Here is an 18,405-nt window from a genome sequence, read left to right as displayed (position 1 = left end):
CCACACTCCTGCTTGCTGCTGGCTACTAAGGAAAATTTTTTTTTCTTAAACCCCAATGTTGATCTAACTTTTGAGAATTCTCATTGGAGTTCAGTAATTAATTCCTGTAATGGCATGTGCTTAGCTGGAGAGAGTGGTCCCCACACAAACTACTTTCTCCAGTTGAGGCATTCCAGGCTCATTATGCCTGTTAAAATGATCTCTTAGGAATAGAAGTCTTCTAGCCAATGCACTGAACTTTCAGATTTGGAAACCAAAAGAAAAAAAAATGGAAGAAAATAAGAAGAAAAAAGGAAGGAAAAAAAAACCCTAGAAATAGTTAAAGGTCATTCTTTTGTAATATGCTTATTCTTACTCATAACCATCATGTTTCTACATGGCTGCAATCTTTTGGCAAATAAAGTATTAATGTTACATATTAAGTAAGAATGGCGCAATTTAAAGATTTCCATGTACATTCAAAGCAAGGCAAAAGATGAAGAACAACATTATCAAGTATATGTGTACATTTAATTGGAATTACAATTTTGGGTGTCTTTGCATCAGTGGAAATGTATAACCTTGTAGTTGCTCTTATTTTGCCTTCTACATAAATCAGTTGTCTAAGAAATATTTTGCTGGATTTCTCAGACTAAATTCCTTAACTAGTGGATGCAAATCTCAGTCTCACCTGATAAAGATCAAGAAGGTTGATAATGTGCATCTCTCTTTTCCAGTTTGCTGGGACGAACTGAGAAATACCACTGTTACCAACTTATCTCACACATATTAGAGATTTCAAAACTTCTGAGAAAGTATATTAATAGCCTCATTGTGTAGTAAAGCTCAGTGGCCCTCTGGGAATCATTTTGAAATGTGGAATACAATGATGGTATACTCCACAGATAGACCAGATGTACATTCTTTGTTGTATTATAGAATCTCAGGGTTTTAAGTTATTTTTGGAGTTCCTGTGCTCCCCATCTGCTGTTCAAATCAGTCTGCAGTGTTACCAACCAGTATAATCAAGACACAGTTGCTTGAATCAACATCATCATCATCATCACCATCATTATGGTTACCATTTACTGAAAAAGTACGATGTACCAGGCTACAAGCTAAGCATTTTATATACATTGTCTCATGTAACCCTCACATTTCCTCTGAAAATAGAAACTATTTTCTATTAATATCTCCAGTTTAGAATTTAGACATCAAGACATGAAAAGAAAAAGAAATCTGCCCAAGGTCACCCAGCATTTAAGTGGCAGAGCTGACACCTGAGCTCTGTCTAACTACAAAGGCTCCTCTTTGTGCCCCTTATGGACTAATGTCCAGCAATTCTTAGAGTGCTCAAAATTATACGTAATTTCTTTCCTACCTAAATGCAAGTAAGTTCCACAGGTGAACTTTGGCAGTGATAGTGGTGATAATGTGGGATCAAAGGAAGAACCCAAGACTTCTTTCTCTTCCTTCTGTTATACATGAACTCTTTTTTACAGGCCTTCAGGTAGCCCTGATCTATGTGCTATGTCTCTTGTTTGCAAAGGGACAATCTATTACATCTGGGCTGTTGGGAACCTATAAGCAGCTATCACAGTGACTCTTCTACATCTGGCAGGGACAGCAGAAACTCATCTTTTGGAGCTCTTCTCAAGCCTGAAAGACTTCAGATGCCTGGCTCCGTCCATTTCTAGAGAAAAGATTATTTTTAATCCCTATTCCCACCCAACACAGAAAATAAATTACACAGAAAAATAAATAACAGCATGATACCAGGCCCCCATAGGTAATAGGACGCAACTTACCAACAAATGGAAACTGGTTTGGGAAGATGCCAAAGATGCCATTACTGTGCATCGTAAATAAAATGGAGAAATAAGTGGCAATGCTGCCCCAGATGAAGACGTGATTAATGACAGTCCAGTAACTGGTATCCAAGGCTATCTGTAAACGAAGTCAAATGCAAAGGGGGAGGTCTTTGAGGATTAGAAGAGAACCATTTTACAGAGTGATGCGTTCCCGGAACTGCTCTGTGAAGAAATGCTTGCACATATCTACCAGCCAACCAGAGGTACTCCTACTTCCTGCACCACACTGGGAACTGACCTGATTATTTCTGGTAGACAACTGACTTTAGAAATCACATCTGCAAGCCATTATAGCTACCAAGGTCGAATCAGAATCAGGAGATAAAATGTTAACCTTTTACGTGAGAAATAAGAAAACAGAATGATTTCTACTTTCAAAGTTCCTTTCCTGGAAACTTATAAACCTCCAGGACTTTCCAAATTGCTCTTAAAGCATTTCTGTTGGGGAAAAAAAAATCTTCAGTAGTGAACAAGTGCAACATTTTATAATCTGTACTTAAGTTTTCACACGACTATTTTACATGGGCATATTCTGTTTTACATCAATATTCTAACTCATTTGCTAATGCTTATTCTTAAATTATTTAATAACAAAGAAAATCCTTAATCCTCTTTTGTCATAGAATTCAGAAGCAAGGATTCATGGTGACCTGCGAGCTTGTTCACAAGCTCTTCTCTCTTCCAATAACTTGTGGCAACACACTAAAAAGGGCCTGCTACCAGGGAACCAAGGGTGCCACTGGCAAATATGAACCTTGAGTTTTCAGAGAAAAATAAGTAGGTTCTGGAAACATTATTTGCATCTCTGGGGCCCAAATGGTCCAAGTGAAGGTTTGCGCTTCTAGCAGAGTCTTCTTCAAGACCACAGATTTCTCACCTGCCTGAGGGGGGTCCAACTTAAACAGTAAATAGACTTTTCCCTGCATAGGGAGACACATTTCCACTTCCCACTTGAAGTTAAGTGTTTTTTAAAATCTTGTCCCATTAAAAAAATGTTGGCAGCCTTGGATATAAACTGCAGGGGTTATAAAAGGACAGCTTTTTTTTTTTCTCTCATGAGGCCTGAAAGCAGAGAGCCCTGCCATCTATCCTCTGCAAAGAGATGCTGGAGTTCCAGCTCATTTGGCTGCCAAGACATTAGGCCAAAATCTTCAACTGTACCTTCCACCACCTGTCAATTGATCATCAGCAAGAGATACCAACAGCCTGACCTGTATGGGTATGAGTACAAAAAATCACAACCAATTAAACAGGATTCAGCTGGAAAAGAGAGAGAGAGAGAAGAAAAAGGAAGAAAAAAAAAAAGGTGGCTCCTATTGAGGCAGAACTAATGGAAAAGACAGACAAGCAATATAAGCAAATAATAATAATAATAATGAGAACTCTTAAGGGGATGCAATTAGAGCACAGAAAAATAAAATTCTGGAATAAAAAAGCATTATTTCTGAATTTAAAAATTCAATAGAGAAACCAAATAAGAATAGTCACTGATGAGAACTGAATTAATATTCTGGAAAAAACAAATGGAAATAATATCTCACAACACAGAGCAAAAACCTTGAAGAAATGGAAAAGATATGAGACATGGATGGCAAATCCAGAGATTACAGATCCATGGGCCTAACATATAAATAATGGCATCTTAGAGCAAAAGAAAGAAAGAAGTAACAATCAAAGAAATGACAGAAGAAAACTGCTCTGCTATTGTGAAGAAATAGCAAGATTTTCAGATGGAGAGGGCATTCTAAATCCTAGAAAAATTAAAGAAAGAAGTCACCTTCTAGTGATATTTATGAAGCCCAAAGACAAAGAACACAGACCTCCAGAGAGAAAATATATTACTTAGAAAGGAAAGAGGATCAAGCTAAGTTCAAACCACTACAGCAAAACTGAGTATAAGCAGAACAACATTTACAAAACACCTAAAGCAAAAGTCTCTGACTCGAGAATCCCATGCCTACCCAATGTATCATTTAAAAGGAAAGAAAAAAAAAAAAAGATTTGAGCTCAAAAGTATACTCAAAAGTATAACATTTATACACCCTTTCTGAAGAAACTACTCAAGGAAACTGCTCCAAATAAAAATTCAATTAGGACTAAGACTTCAAAAGCATGGAAGACAAAGAGCATAAAAGTGATGGTGAGCAATGATTCTTAAAATTTGTGGTTGGCTAGGGCGCCTGGGTGGCTCAGTGGGTTAAGCCTCTGCCTTCGGCTCGGGTCATGATCTCAGGGTCCTGGGATCGAGTCCCGCATCGGGCTCTCTGCTCGGTGGGGAGCCTGCTTCCTCCTCTCTCTCTGCCTGCCTCTCTGCCTACTTGTGATCTCTCTCTGTCAAATAAATAAATAAAATTTAAAAAAAATTTGTGGTTGGCTATAAATGAGTAATAATGTGAAGATGAGCTATAGTATTAACTTACAAAAAAATCTGCAATGGTCAAAACATATGTTAAAGGAACATTTAATAACACAGTGGGACTATAATTCTAGATGATTAACATATAAGAGGGGAATAGGAGCAGGGAGGAAGAAATAAGTAGATGCATCTCCAAAACTATTTAACTTGGAAATGGACAAGGGAAGGTGTGAACAAGATGCAATTTGGTGAAACATTTGGTGAAGGATATAGTTATTATTTAATTTTGGTATATTACTATGGAAATAGAGATTTAAGAGACTATGAACATGGGAGAAATCACTAGTAAAATGGGAATGTAAATAATAAGACTTGTAAATTATTTATGACTAATGAGATATTTAAAAATCATGATTCACAGACCTGTACCCCTGGGGATAAAAATATATGTTTATAAAAAATAAAAAATTAAAAAAAAATCATGATGCATCTGAGTATGAAAAGGAAAAAATGGAAATAAAGTAATCATAAAATAACATGAAAAGAACAAGATAAAATATATGTTACTACAATAAAAATGAGTAGTTTAACTGCCTTATCAAAGGAGAAAACCCAAAAGAATGAGATAAGCAATGAAAATGAAAGGGTGGGTCTAGATTACATCAGGTATATGCAGGCTAAGAAAAGCAACAGAAGTAAAACTAATATTAAAAAATAAAATTTAGTTAACATTTTATCATAAAAAAGATTAAAACTATAAATACTACAAATAACAATCCAGAACATCACATTGCAAATAATAGAGCCTCAAATTAAATAAAATCTCCTTAAAGTACAAGAACTTGGTAAGAATCGTAAGCACAAGGAAAAAATTTAATACACTTCTCTCAGTATCTGACAAGCATGGTGGTTCTCTGAAAATCTGTGGCTAACCTGGCATCCAGTCCTCAGTGTGATCAGAGCCAAGCTGTTAAGAGGTAGTAATCATGTTTTCACTACAAAAATGCAACCATATGGCTGGGTGTTGTTCCCAGAGGTGCTATGCTTGGCTGTGGTTCTCCCTGGTTCATTTGTCCTCCTGAAGATTCTGGAGCTTCTGCAACTATAATTGTTTTTGGAAAGTAATATAGCAAGATTAATGAAACTTAAAATATACGTACTCTCGGACCTAGCAATAAAAAGAACAAAATACCATGTTTCATCCATCATCTCAGTAAAAGTGAGTTCTGACTCCAGAAATTTCATTTCTAGGAATTTATCTGTCAGTACATAAAATGTATATTCTAGTGTATGCCTTGTAGCATTGTTTCGATAACAGCAACAACAAAAGAAACACCCTGGATGTCTATCAATAGAGGGCTGATGAATAAATTATTATATACCCATATTGTGAAATTCTGTGCAGCTTTTAAAAAGAGTAAGATAGCTCTGAATGTGTTGGTTTGGAAAGCTGTTCAGAGTATCTTGCTAAGTAAGAAAAGTATATTATAGAATAATATGCTAGCTATGCTGCCTTTTACTTGAATACATATGTGTGTGTCCCAAAGCAAAGAAAAAATATGGAAAGAGTTAAGCTATAGTAATCATAATAGTAGTTAACCAGGGTAACATGGGGAAGAAAAGGAAGGTGGTTCATTTTATTTTAAACACTTCTATAGTGTTTGAAATGTTAAAAGGAGCATTATATGATTCAAATAACAACAAAAAAAAACCTGATATTTTTTTAAAAATAGAGACTGCTAAAGTTTGGCCTATGGCATCAGCAGAACACATAAGATTTATAACTGTAATTATAGACCATGGAAATTTTATGGGGGTTGCTACCCCAATGACAAGTCAAGCTTAGACAGCGAGGAAAGGATATTAATGCTGCTGTCAAAGTGAGCTTATTCACAAACTCCTGAAACTTATTATTCTATATATTAAAGACAGAAGTTTCTGCTTGAAGCCAAAATTGTGGAGTTTTCATGGCTATAAACATTTATGAGCTCAGGTCTGAGAATTCTATGGTAAAGCAGACATTTTCAGGGCTTCTGAAAAATATAAGTGGAAGACTAAAATGACACTAACAGGGAATCTACATTCCTAAAGTTGAAGTTTTCACATTGAAAGAAGACCTGTGTGTAGGTGTCCCCTTGTGGAAGACAGAGGAGGACCATGAGTTCCCTATAGCATCCCACTTCTCCCTATAAAGAAAGGAGGTTCACATGGACTTGGAGTTGGGGACCTGAGATCAGAACTGTATTTGAACGCTGGCCTGCCACTGTAAGTGTGATTTGAACTCTAACGAGTCTATTTTCTTATCTATAGTAATAGCATTTATGGTTCAGAGGACTGGGAAGAGGATTAAATGAAATAATGGGATTATCTGAGAAATAATTCATTTGTATAGTAAATGTGCAATTAATGGGCGCTGTTGTTACTCTGAAAATCAGAAGCCCTGACAGAGGCAAGTGGCCCAAGTTTGCTTTTAGTAACTCTGAGCTCTCTTCTTTATTCTCCCAAAGATTCTCTTTTCCCCAAACCCCAGTGCTTCTAGCTTTAGGACTGCTTGCTTTTCTTTCTTTTCTTTCTTCTCTTCTTTCTTTCTCTTTTTTTAAATTTTTTATTTTTTATAAACATATATTTTTATCCCCAGGGGTACAGGTCTGTGAATCACCAGGTTTACATACTTCACAGCACTCACCAAAGTACATACCCTCCCCAATGTCCATAATCCCACCCCCTTCTCCCAAACCCCCTCCCCCCAGCAACCCTCAGTTTATTTTGTGAGATTAAGAGTCACTTATGGTTTGTCTCCCTCCCAATCCCATCTTGTTTCATTGATTCTTCTCCTACCCACTTAAGCCCCCATGTTGCATCACCACTTCCTCATATCAGGGAGATCATATGATAGTTGTCTTTCTCTGCTTGACTTATTTCACTAAGCATGATACACTCTAGTTCCATCCATGTTGTCGCAAATGGCAAGATTTCATTTCTTTTGATGGCTGCATAGTATTCCATTGTGTATATATACCACATCTTCTTGATCCATTCATCTGTTGATGGACATCCCTTCCTGATCAAAACTCTTCAAAGTGTAGGGATAGAGGGCACATACCTCAATATCATCAAAGCCATCTATGAAAAACCCACTGCAAATATCATTCTCAATGGGGAAAAACTGAAAGCTTTTCCGCTAAGGTCAGGAACACGGCAGGGATGTCCATTATCACCACTGCTATTCAACATAGTACTAGAGTTCCTAGCCTCAGCAATCAGACAAAAAAAGGAAATTAAAGGCATCCAAATCGGCAAAGAAGAAGTCAAATTATCACTCTTTGCAGATGATATGATACTATATGTGGAAAACCCAAAAGACTCCACTCCAAAACTGCTAGAACTTATACAGGAATTCAGTAAAGTGTCAGGATATAAAATCAATGCACAGAAATCAGTTGCATTTCTCTACACCAACAGCAAGACAGAAGAAAGAGAAATTAAGGAGTCAATCCCATTTACAATTGCACCCAAAACCATAAGATACCTAGGAATAAACCTAACCAAAGAGACACAGAATCTATACTCAGAAAACTATAAAGTACTCATGAAAGAAACTGAGGAAGACACAAAGAAATGGAAAAATGTTCCATGCTCCTGGATTGGAAGAATAAATATTGTGAAAATGTCTATGTTACCTAAAGCAATCTACACATTTAATGCAATTCCTATCAAAGTACCATCCATCTTTTTCAAAGAAATGGAACAAATAATGCTAAAATTTATATGGAACCAGAAAAGACCTCGAATAGCCAAAGGGATATTGAAAAAGAAAGCCCACGTTGGTGGCAGACTTCAATCTCTATTACAAAGCTGTCATCATCAAGACAGCATGGTACTGGCACAAAAACAGACACATAGATCAATGGAACAGAATAGAGAGCCCAGAAATAGACCCTCAACTCTATGGCCAACTAATCTTCGACAAAGCAGGAAAGAATGTCCAATGGAAAAAAGACAGCCTCTTCAATAAATGGTGCTGGGAAAATTGGACAGCCACATGCAGAAAAATGAAATTGGACCATTTCCTTACACCTCTCTTTCTTTCTCTTCCTTCCTTGCTCCATCCTCCCTTCCTCCTCCTCCTTCTATACAGACAAGAAAGTACCTGATATCTTCCTTTATGTTCAGTCTAATCTTTGTTCTCATACGTCCTAAAATTTGCATTTTAACCAGTCTTACTGTAGAGTAAAAGACTTTGCTTCAGACCACATTGGAGTCAGAGAGGTCTGGGTTCCAACCCGGGATCAGGGACTCACTTTGTGGCCTCAGACAAGTCACTTAACCTCTCTGAGCTTCATCTGTAAAAGGGGACAATAATACCTACTGAATAGTGACACTGAGAGGATTAAGTATAATTCACGGTATCATTCATAGTAGTGATGATGACACGGGTTTCTGAAGGCTCCCCTCGAGGACAGGCCTGCTGTGGTAAGGGATAAGATGGGTATGCAATTAAGACAGGAGGGATAGTTGTGTACCTCAACCAAATTCTTCTCACTTCCTTTGTTCAACTTTCATCTCTCTCTTCATATCTTTCTGCCGTACATCCATTCAACAAAAATGGATTTGTGTCTGACACTGCAGTTTAAGTTGGAGCACAGCAGTAAACAAAGCATGCCACAACTTGGAAATTGGTGTCCATTCTCACTCATACCTACTCTGCTTCCAGACCTCCATCTCCAGCCTGGATCTCTCCTACATTGCCCTCTTGCCTAAAATGTCCTCCATCTCCTAGCTGATTCAGGACCCTCCAGCACTCAGAATTAATGGCAGAGGGTATGGGTGAGGGGAGGGAGAAATCAGGTGGAGTAGAAATCTCTGGGACAGGAGTATGTGGATAAGATCTAGAGGACCTCAGTTTGTACATGGCGAAGAGGGGACAGCCACCCAATGGTGAGACCCAGCATCTCATCTTTACGAGTACAATTCCGTGTGTGCATCACTGCTTCCCAAGCCCCTAATAATTGTGTTGTGGGAAATACTTGCTTCACGTTTTTCATGGAACACTCACAAATGCCTTTATTAAAAATCACTGACTCAAAAGATAAGACTACTGGGTCCTCGTCCTAAACTTGCAATGCAGTCACTCTGTGATCTAGGGCAAATCTTGGGCCGCCGTCTGATATATGAACTTTAAATTATACTGCTATGGTTTTAATATATGACAGCCAATTCTTTGAAATTCTGCTAAGAAATGGAGCTTAATTCTCCCCTTGAATAGAGAGGGCTAGATTTAGTGACTCACTTCTAATGAATAGAGTACAAAAGGGAAACGTGGTTTATAATGGAGAAACCTGAAAATCATCATCTTAACAAGTAACCAAGGTCACTGTCACCAGTAATAAGTCATGCTGATATCACATGATCCCTGACAGGATGTTACAAGAAGGTATATCACCTTTTTGTGACTCTTCCCCCCAAATCCCCAATCTCAATTTATTCCTAAAGAAACATCAGACAAATCCAGAAACATTCTATAGAATATCTGACCACTGTTATTCAAAAGTGTCAAGGCCATGAAAGACAAGGAAAGACTGTAGAAAGTCAACTGCAGGAGACTAAGGAGGCATTACAACTAAATGCAATGTAGGACCCTGGAACCAACTAACGGTCAGTAATGGAAAAAGTGAGGAAATGTGAATTAAGTCTGTAGTTCAGTTAATAGTACTGTACCAATGCTATGTCTCCTTTTGCGAATAAACAATGTTTTTAAATTAGATTGTTTCTGTGGTCTCTCAATTTGTGAAAAAGGAGAAACGGAACTATGACATCCAACAGCAACCGTGTACTTTATGAGGAAAGAGCTTCTAAATCTAAAATCAGTGTAAAAACACAGGACTGGCCTTGCTATGACAGCATATAAGAAAATAAATTATGGACAAAGAAAAAGAGAAAAAGATACATAGGAATATCAACAAGGTTTTTTTAATTAAAAAGATAATGTTAACCAAAAATTATAGAATTAATTATGAAAAACAGTTTCTCTAAGGATGAATGTCCCTCATATCCTTTCCAGCTAATTTTTTAATCCTTACTTATATAGCAGATGATGTTAATGACAGTTTGAAGAATATTTCCCATTTGTTTCTTACTTCAGATATTGGTTTTTTATCTCAGTTACTGCCTTCCAAATGATTTCTTGGAGTACCAAGTAAGAAGCCTATCCTGGTGAATAAGCTGTTACCACTAAAGAGATGTCCCACAGCAGTCCTCCCCATCAGGAAGAGAATTCAGAGAACAGGAAATGTGCCTTTATGGCGAGGAGTAGATCACTTAATTCTCTAGGCTAGAAATATAACAGTATACACAGTCTGCTCAGGGATCAAAAGGCAAAAAACAAAACACATTGGAGTGTCTAGTATAACAGTAAGAACTATAAGAAACAATGGAACAATAGCTTCTTGTGAGGTGATATTCACCCTGTCCCAGTAATAGACTATCAGAATGAATGTCTTAGCTATACAAGATGCTTTAAGTTACTCCATTATTTCCATCTTTGCCAGAGAATGAACATAGGGGAACTAGACATGGAGGGTTTGCAAAGCAACAGCATGCTTTATTTAGTTATAAGAGAGAAAAACAGAACTTTCTGAGTGGAGAAATCTGGTTCTGTTTTTGGATGCTACCTGTCTGATTCTGAATTATGAAATTCCAAGTTGTCAAGTGTTTGATAGCTTTGGTATAGGTTTAATAACATTCACTTAGATGGACCAAGGAATAGCAGAAATGTCCTTTAAAAGCAGTATGTTTACATTGGTGGCATTTAATGCAATGTTTATTTTTGAGTCATGAAGAGAAAGTCTGGGGCTTAATGAGATTCTTTTTTGGAAATGACCAGCTAATACTTGTAAAAAACAGATTGTTTAAAGGATAGAAAAAGGACTGACCAAAGGCAATTTAAACTCTAAAAATGAAGTCCTTGACTGATATTTGCTCCTTCGAAAAAAAAAGAAAAAAAGAAAGAAAACAAAGCAAAAGAAAAAAACAGGCCACATTGCCTACTGCATCCACCCAGAGGTACAGATTTTAATGATTAAGAAAGCTTTTGTGAACTCTAACTCCATATCGAATGCTTTTGCCTACCATTTTCATTAAGAAGGAAATAGAAACACTCAAAAAGCCCAGTGAGGTCAATGGCTCATCAAAAACATCCCTAGCAGTAGAGCTTCTCTGAATGTAAGGTTCAGATAGGTCAAAATATAACACTGAACTTCTTGAATAATTTCACAGATATGTATTACCAAATAAATTTTAAATCTCACTTTAATGCCTGGAAATTATTAAGTGATAGAAACCATGGGAAAGTTTCTCTCTGCCACTGTTGAAAACTTTTCTTTTCCAAACCCAAGAAAGAAGCAGTAGTTTAATCATTTCTCTTTATATACTACACTCCGCCCCAAGAAGTAATTAATTGTGAGGTTTCTACTAACAGAGAGGTTATAGACACTAAATGCTAATTTACCACATCTGGTCATTTACATTAAAGCTTTCTGTTTCCATCTCAAAATGTGTAGTTAGAAAACTCCAAGATTCCTTTAGGGTTATTATTATTTTTTGCCCCAACAAGTAGACAAAGTCAGTCAACAAAGAAAACGAATTTTAAAAGTTATAAAGCCATCAGGTTAAGACATTTTCAGCAACAGGATTACCTGCACACTGACCACAATGACCAAAGATGTAGCCATGGTAACTGCAAAAGACTGGTAGTCGGCTATGTGCTGCCCATCCTCTCCAGCCACATTGTAAAAGGCTCCATAGGGGATGAAGAAAAGGGCCAGCGAGGTGTAGATGCCATGTGCCATGCAGATGAAAAATTGACGCTTGTTAAACAGTAGGTTCAGCTGTCCAGGTTCGTAGAGCTGGGGATAGTCCATGCTGTTCTGGTCACTCACATCCTATCAACAGAGTTACTTCAGTGGAGGAGGTTTGAGGAGAAGTTGGAAAGGCCCTGAATTCCCCATCTCGGGAAAGAGCAAGTGCATTTCTAAGCATACCCTATAAACATGATTCATTAACTGTTTTCATTCCCATGATAACCCAGAAGATAATCAAATGATCCCAATTTTATTGAAGAGGAACTTGAGCCTCCAAGTGATACTCAGGAGAGATCATATAACTTTTACAACAGAACCAGAATTTGCACCCAGATCGTTGGTTTCAGAATAAAGCTGCTTTCCTCTCCTCTCTTAAAGCTGCACTCATGTTCCCAGGATTCTAGTACATCCTATGCACCCAATGGGGTCCAGGGATTAATTGCCAAGACAGGGAGTTGAAGCTGAACCTGAAGAGCTTAAGTGTTCTGCCCAGTGAGAATTCTGATACCAGCTGTTCAGGACATAAAAACTGAAACAATGAGAAGGAAACTTTGGCCCCAAACAGGGTCCTGGGAGAAACTAAAACAGTGCTTCCCAAACTTAGTGTGCACACAAACCACTTGAGGAGCAAATGATGATTCAAAGGTTGGGGTTAGGGTCTGAAACAGCATTTCCAACCAGACCCAAAGTAATGCTTTGAGCATCAAAGCCAAATGCCCAAACCAAAAGGAGGCGAGGCCTGACCACTGAGGATATCAGAGGACCGGAAGTAGAGGGGAAGCAGCTAAATAAGGAGCAACACAGGCATCAACTCTGGGGACAGACCAAGTTCCACGTCCTGCTTGTGGCATGGCCATGGTCTTGTTGAATGGGGTCCCATGAAAAACATGACATACCCTGAGTTCAAACCACAGTTCCACTGCTTAGCAGGTATATGGTTTTAAACTGGTTATGTAACCTGTTTGAACCTCAGTTTCCTTATCTCCAGACATGCAAACAACAGCTCCTCTCTCACAGGACCACATGATTAAGTTCATGTATTCAGGAGAGTTCTTGCCACTCCATAAGTAATAAATAACAGATGCTTCTATAAATAATAATACATGAAATAATGATGATGATAATAAATAATAATAGTGGTAACAGCAGAGCAATCTCAGAGTCATGTGGCCTGGTACTAGGCTAAATTCTGTCACACACTGGCTGTCTGGCTTTACAGCAATGACTTGAGCCTTGGTTTCCTCTTTATAAAATGAGTGGATCCTAGATGGTCATGGAGGCCTTGCAGCATCACATTCCATGACCATGTGATCAGTTTAGGGGCCAAAGTTGACAAAGTGGAAAAGGACAGAGGCAGACACTCAACTAGATGGCAAAAAGGGCCTTGTTATATATATATTTTTGAATTGCACAATAACCATCTTTTCCCAGAAACAGTCTTATTTTTATTACTCTATTCCACATTCTGGGCAGTTATGAAGCACCAAGAAAAGAAACACATAAACATGGGTACTTGGAAATCAATATGCTTAATCCTTTACATCAATGGCTTTCAAGAGTTCATTACTTTTTTACAGAATTCCACAAAATATGTCATTAACAAGCTGCCCTTGTTACATAAAAGAAGTGAGACAACTAACTAACAAAGGCACAGAACGGGAGAGTGGAATGAGCTCATAACATGAAGATTTATATTTTGCAAAAGACAGCTAACTTTGGGCCAGAAAAATGAGGCCTAGTGAACAGGTCTAACAACAGTCTGGAGAAATCTGGTCTCCTCAAATACACTTTCAAAAAATTTTTTTAAATAATACACTCTAATTGTGCCATGGAAACTCCTCTGGCTATCCTTCCACTTCCCCACAGGATGCCAGACATCTTCCCCCTTCCAGGAAGTACCTTCCAAGGCAATAAGTATGCCAAGGATCCACCATTTTGGTAACTGATTGTCTCCCCTCTCTCTTCCCAAGAATTCTGAGCTAGAAAAAAGACTGTGTCCTTCTCTCCGTCACTGTGGGGCTTCATATCTTCCTCTGCCATTGGCAGGGTATTCTACTGGCCTCTAGTTCTCATTTTGAGCTGTGCTGGCCAAGGATATTACACCACAAATGTGGGCCCTCTGCCTCCCAATGATGAGTTCCATCATTTTCTATCTATCACTGCATGGTTCTCTGTATTCAGGGTTAATGCATCATTTCCCAGTATTTGAATGACAAGGCACTAGTTCTGAGTCATATTAATAGGTGTTATATAAAAAATACATAAATAGAAGTATAGTCATATAAGCCTGGGAAATGCTGGACTAAAATGAAATTAGACCATTTCATGTAGGATAACTCAGAGGCCTTAGGGAAATAATGTGGGGTGTGAATCTCAAAGAGGAGGGTAGCCTAACTTTGACCAGAGAACCGTTTGGTGGGAGAAGGATCGGAAGGGTTTTAGATCCATGCAATACCTGTTAAAACAACTGAACTTCTAGGACTCTTTCCATGATTTGTGCTTTCTCCTTAGAAGCTAAAAGCTACTAAAAAGCATCCAGAAAGCAAAATAAGTTATAAAGACAGAAAAAAAAAATACATACCTGGTCAAAAATGCCCATGGCTAAAACAGGCAATGATGTGTAGACAATGTTAAAAAGGGTAATAAACCACTGGTCATAAACAGTCTGAAAAGAAACAATATATCAGTGAGAAACACCATCCATGGAAGGATATTCCTTTTTTAGGATTTTGGGTTAAATATCTCAATTTCCTGAGATGGGAGAGAGTTTGATATTAGATACAAACACCAGTTCTCCCCTAGGCTCTCTCTCTTATCAGCTTTGCTGTCTCATTGGAATACCAGATCCTCTAAACTTCAAATTTTTCATCTCTAAAATAAAACCATGCTCTCCAGTTGTAGTGGGATGAAAGGAGACCACATATGCAGAATACCCAACATGACACTAGACACATGGAAGGCCAAAAACCCCGTGGTAGGGTATTTCATTCTTCAGGTCTTCAGTGGCTTATATAGTTAATCCAATGATCCGATCTAAGTGACAAACAAAGAATCCACTAAAATCTTCAGAGGGAGATGCAGAACTGAACCTGTCAGCCCAACCCTGTGTTCAAATGGAGAGTTTTTTTCTTGGGAATTGATTTAAAGGAAAGTGGGCATGGAGCTAGTTGCTCAATACACTGGATATAAACAAGTTAGACAATTAAAATATCCCCTAACACTTGTTTAGAGTATTTTCTTGCATGAGCCTCACTAAAAGCCAATGAGGCATATGAAACAGTTGTTATATCCCCATTTTGTTGGTAAGCACATAGAGATGTAGAAACAAAATGTAATAAATATTATAGAGCTTATCATATGCAAAGGCAAAAACTAAAACCTAGGTTTCTAGCTCCTAACTCAGTCTAGTCTACCATTCTGTCATCCATTCATCCATTTGTTCATTAAGTATTTGTCAAAAATCTGTGATGTGCCAGGTACTAGGTTTTAGGCAATGGTAATTTAACATGCTATAATCACATACAAACTCTTCATAAAATTTGCATTCTGTTGGTGGAAAAAAATAAGGAATTAATAATAAATATTTATATATCTATATATATTTATATGAGTAAGTAAGTAGATAATAAATACTAGGGAGGAAATGTGGATAGGAAATGTCAGAGGATTGTAATTTTAATAAGGTGACTGGAGAAAAAGCTCACCAAGAAGTGACATTTGGAAAAGATCTACAGGATATAAGGGAACAAATTATCAAATTATGCAGCTTTCTGGGACAGAAGCACTGCATACTGCAAGTAGATCCCATGAGAAAATCCTGAGGAAAGAAAGCATCTGTTCAGAGAACAGCAGGGCAGCCCAACTGGCTATGTCAAAGGAATAAGGAATTGGATCCTATGTAGGTAACCATGGCTTATTCCCTAAGTGAAATGGGAAGACTCTAGAGAATTTTAAGCAAAGGAGCAACCTGATTTATATTTTGGCAGAATCACCCTGGATACTTGCACTGAGAACAGACTGAAGAGGGGCCATGATGGAAGCTGAGAAACCAATTAGGAGGCTAACACAGTAGCCAAATGGAAGAGAGGGGTGGCTGGGTCAAGTGGCCAGCGGGCAGATGTGCTGAATTCTGAATATATTCTGAAGGACATATTATTCTTAGAAAAGTTATGAAAGCAATGAGGAATCTTAAACGCAAATGTTCCAAACAGAAGCTAAAGGTAGATTCCATATAGTTGTATAATTAAAGTAATCCATTAAATCATGTCCTGTGCATGTAGGTTATATCAAAGAGAAAATATTTTGGTGTCTTTATTGCTAAATCTTGATTTGGATTACCCTGTTTTCACTTCATTGTTTATTCTTAAAACAGGTGTATATTTGTTCAAGGAAAAGGGAAATGAAGGCCAGTTTTCTAATGCCAAATCTCAACCTAGACTGTTCTGTTGAAGTTTCACAGGTGGCTTTATTCAACAGTGAATAGACCAGGCACTGTGAAATACAATGATTATTGTATTCTGTATAAAGTTAGCCCAATAGCAAGAAGTAAGGAAGTAAGGACATTCCTGCTGTCAATCATCTTGGGGGGAGTTCAATCTTAGGGCAGGGGAAAAAATGAGAACAGAAAAGGGAAAAGGAAGAATGGGGTAGATGAGAGAGGGAAATTGTTTTCTCTTTTGTGTATCTCAGAATTGAGGTCTGGAATCCACATAAGAAAGATCTGCTCAACATCATTCTCTTTGAGGGTAGGTCAAAGCAAAGCAGAAAAGTTTAATTCTACCACCAATAAATAGCTGAGCTAGGATTTAGACAAGGCAGCAACATTAGGGACCATACTGTCAAGAGGAGTGGGCTTATGACTAAAAATAACCACTTCTAATAATCAGTTTTAAAGTTTTCTAATTGATAATTCCCTTTTTTTAATTTATTTATTTTGTTTGTTTGTTTGTTTTTGGCTTTTTTTAATTAATTTTTCATTTTTTATAAACATATATTTTTATCCCCAGGGGTACAGGTCTGTGAATCACCAGGTTTACACACTTCACAGCACTCACCAAAGCACATACCCTCCCCAATGTCCATAATCCCACCCCCTTCTCCCAAATCCCCTCCCCCCAGCAACCCTCAGTTTGTTTGGTGAGATTAAGAGTCACTTATGGTTTGTCTCCCTCCCAATCCCATCTTGTTTCATTTATTCTTCTCCTACCCACTTAAGCCCCCATGTTGCCTCACCACTTCCTCATATCAGGGAGATCATATGATAGTTGTCTTTCTCTGCTTGACTTATTTCACGAATATCATTCTTAATGGGGGAAAACTGAGAGCTTTTCCACTAAAGTCAGGAACACAGCAGGGATGTCCATTATCACTACTGCTATTCAACATAGTACTAGAAGTCCTAGCCTCAGCAGTCAGACAACAAAAAAAAATTAAAGGCAACCAAATCGGCAAAGAAGAAGTCAAACTATCACTCTGCAAATGATATGATACTATATGTGGAAAACCCAAAAAACACCACTCCAAATCTGCTAGAACTTGTACAGGAATTCAGGAAAGTGTCAGGATATAAAATCAATGCACAGAAATCAGCTGCATTTTTTTACACCACCAAGACAGAAGAAAGAGAAATTAAAGAGTCAATCCCATTTACAATTGCACCCAAAACCATCAGATACATAGGAATAAATCTAACCGAAGAGGGAAAAAATCTGTACTCAGAAAACTATAAAGTACTCATGAAAGAAACTGAGGAAGACATAAAGAAATGGGAAAATGTTCCATGCTCCTGGATTGGAAGAACAAATGTTGTGAAAATGTCTATTCTACCTAAAGCAATCTACATATCTAATGCAATCCCTAGCAAAATCCCATCCATTGTTTTCAAAGAAATGGAACAAATAATTCTAAAATTTATATGGAACCAGAAAAAACCTCAAATAGCCAGAGGAATATTGAAAAAGAAAGCCAAAGTTGGTGGCATCACAATTCCAGACTTCAAGCTCTATTACAAAGCTGTCATCAATAAGACAGTATGGCACTGGCACAAAAACAGACACATAGATCAATGGAACAGAAGAGAGAGCCCAGAAATAGACCCTCAACTATGGCCAACTAGTCTTCGACAAAGCATAAAATAATGTCCAATGGAAAAAAGACAGTCTCTTCAACAAATGGTGTTGGGAAAATTGGACAGCCACATGCAGAAAAATGAAATTGGACCATTTCCTTACACCACACATGAAAATAGACTCAAAATGCTTGAAGGACCTCAATGTGAGAAAGGAATCCATCAAAATCCTTGAGGAGAACATAGGCAGCAACCTCTTCGACCTCAGCCGCA

General features: G+C 37.8%; 2 protein-coding genes across 17 annotated transcripts in view; both read right to left on the bottom strand.

Annotated features, from left to right (window-relative positions):
* GABPB1 (GA binding protein transcription factor subunit beta 1) overlaps positions 1-18,405 on the bottom strand; it is a 975,210-nt gene that overhangs the window by 525,515 nt on the left and 431,290 nt on the right. The gene's annotated exons all lie outside the window — the stretch shown is intronic.
* ATP8B4 (ATPase phospholipid transporting 8B4 (putative)) overlaps positions 1-18,405 on the bottom strand; it is a 256,040-nt gene that overhangs the window by 6,094 nt on the left and 231,541 nt on the right. For all 14 annotated transcript variants that reach the window (XM_082734772.1, XM_082734778.1, XM_082734770.1 and 11 more), the window contains 3 exons: positions 14,647-14,730; positions 11,901-12,146; positions 1,788-1,926 (listed from right to left, as the gene is read on the bottom strand). In XM_082734772.1, the coding sequence (XP_082590898.1) occupies positions 1,788-1,926; positions 11,901-12,146; positions 14,647-14,730 (469 nt within the window). The remainder of the gene's footprint in view (positions 1-1,787; positions 1,927-11,900; positions 12,147-14,646; positions 14,731-18,405) is intronic.

The sequence above is a fragment of the Mustela nivalis genome (genome assembly GCF_964662115.1).
Source record: "Mustela nivalis genome assembly, chromosome: 6".
Classification (NCBI taxonomy): domain Eukaryota; kingdom Metazoa; phylum Chordata; class Mammalia; order Carnivora; family Mustelidae; genus Mustela; species Mustela nivalis.
Note: the sequence above shows the minus strand (reverse complement) of the source record. Positions and strands in the feature narration are given on the sequence as shown.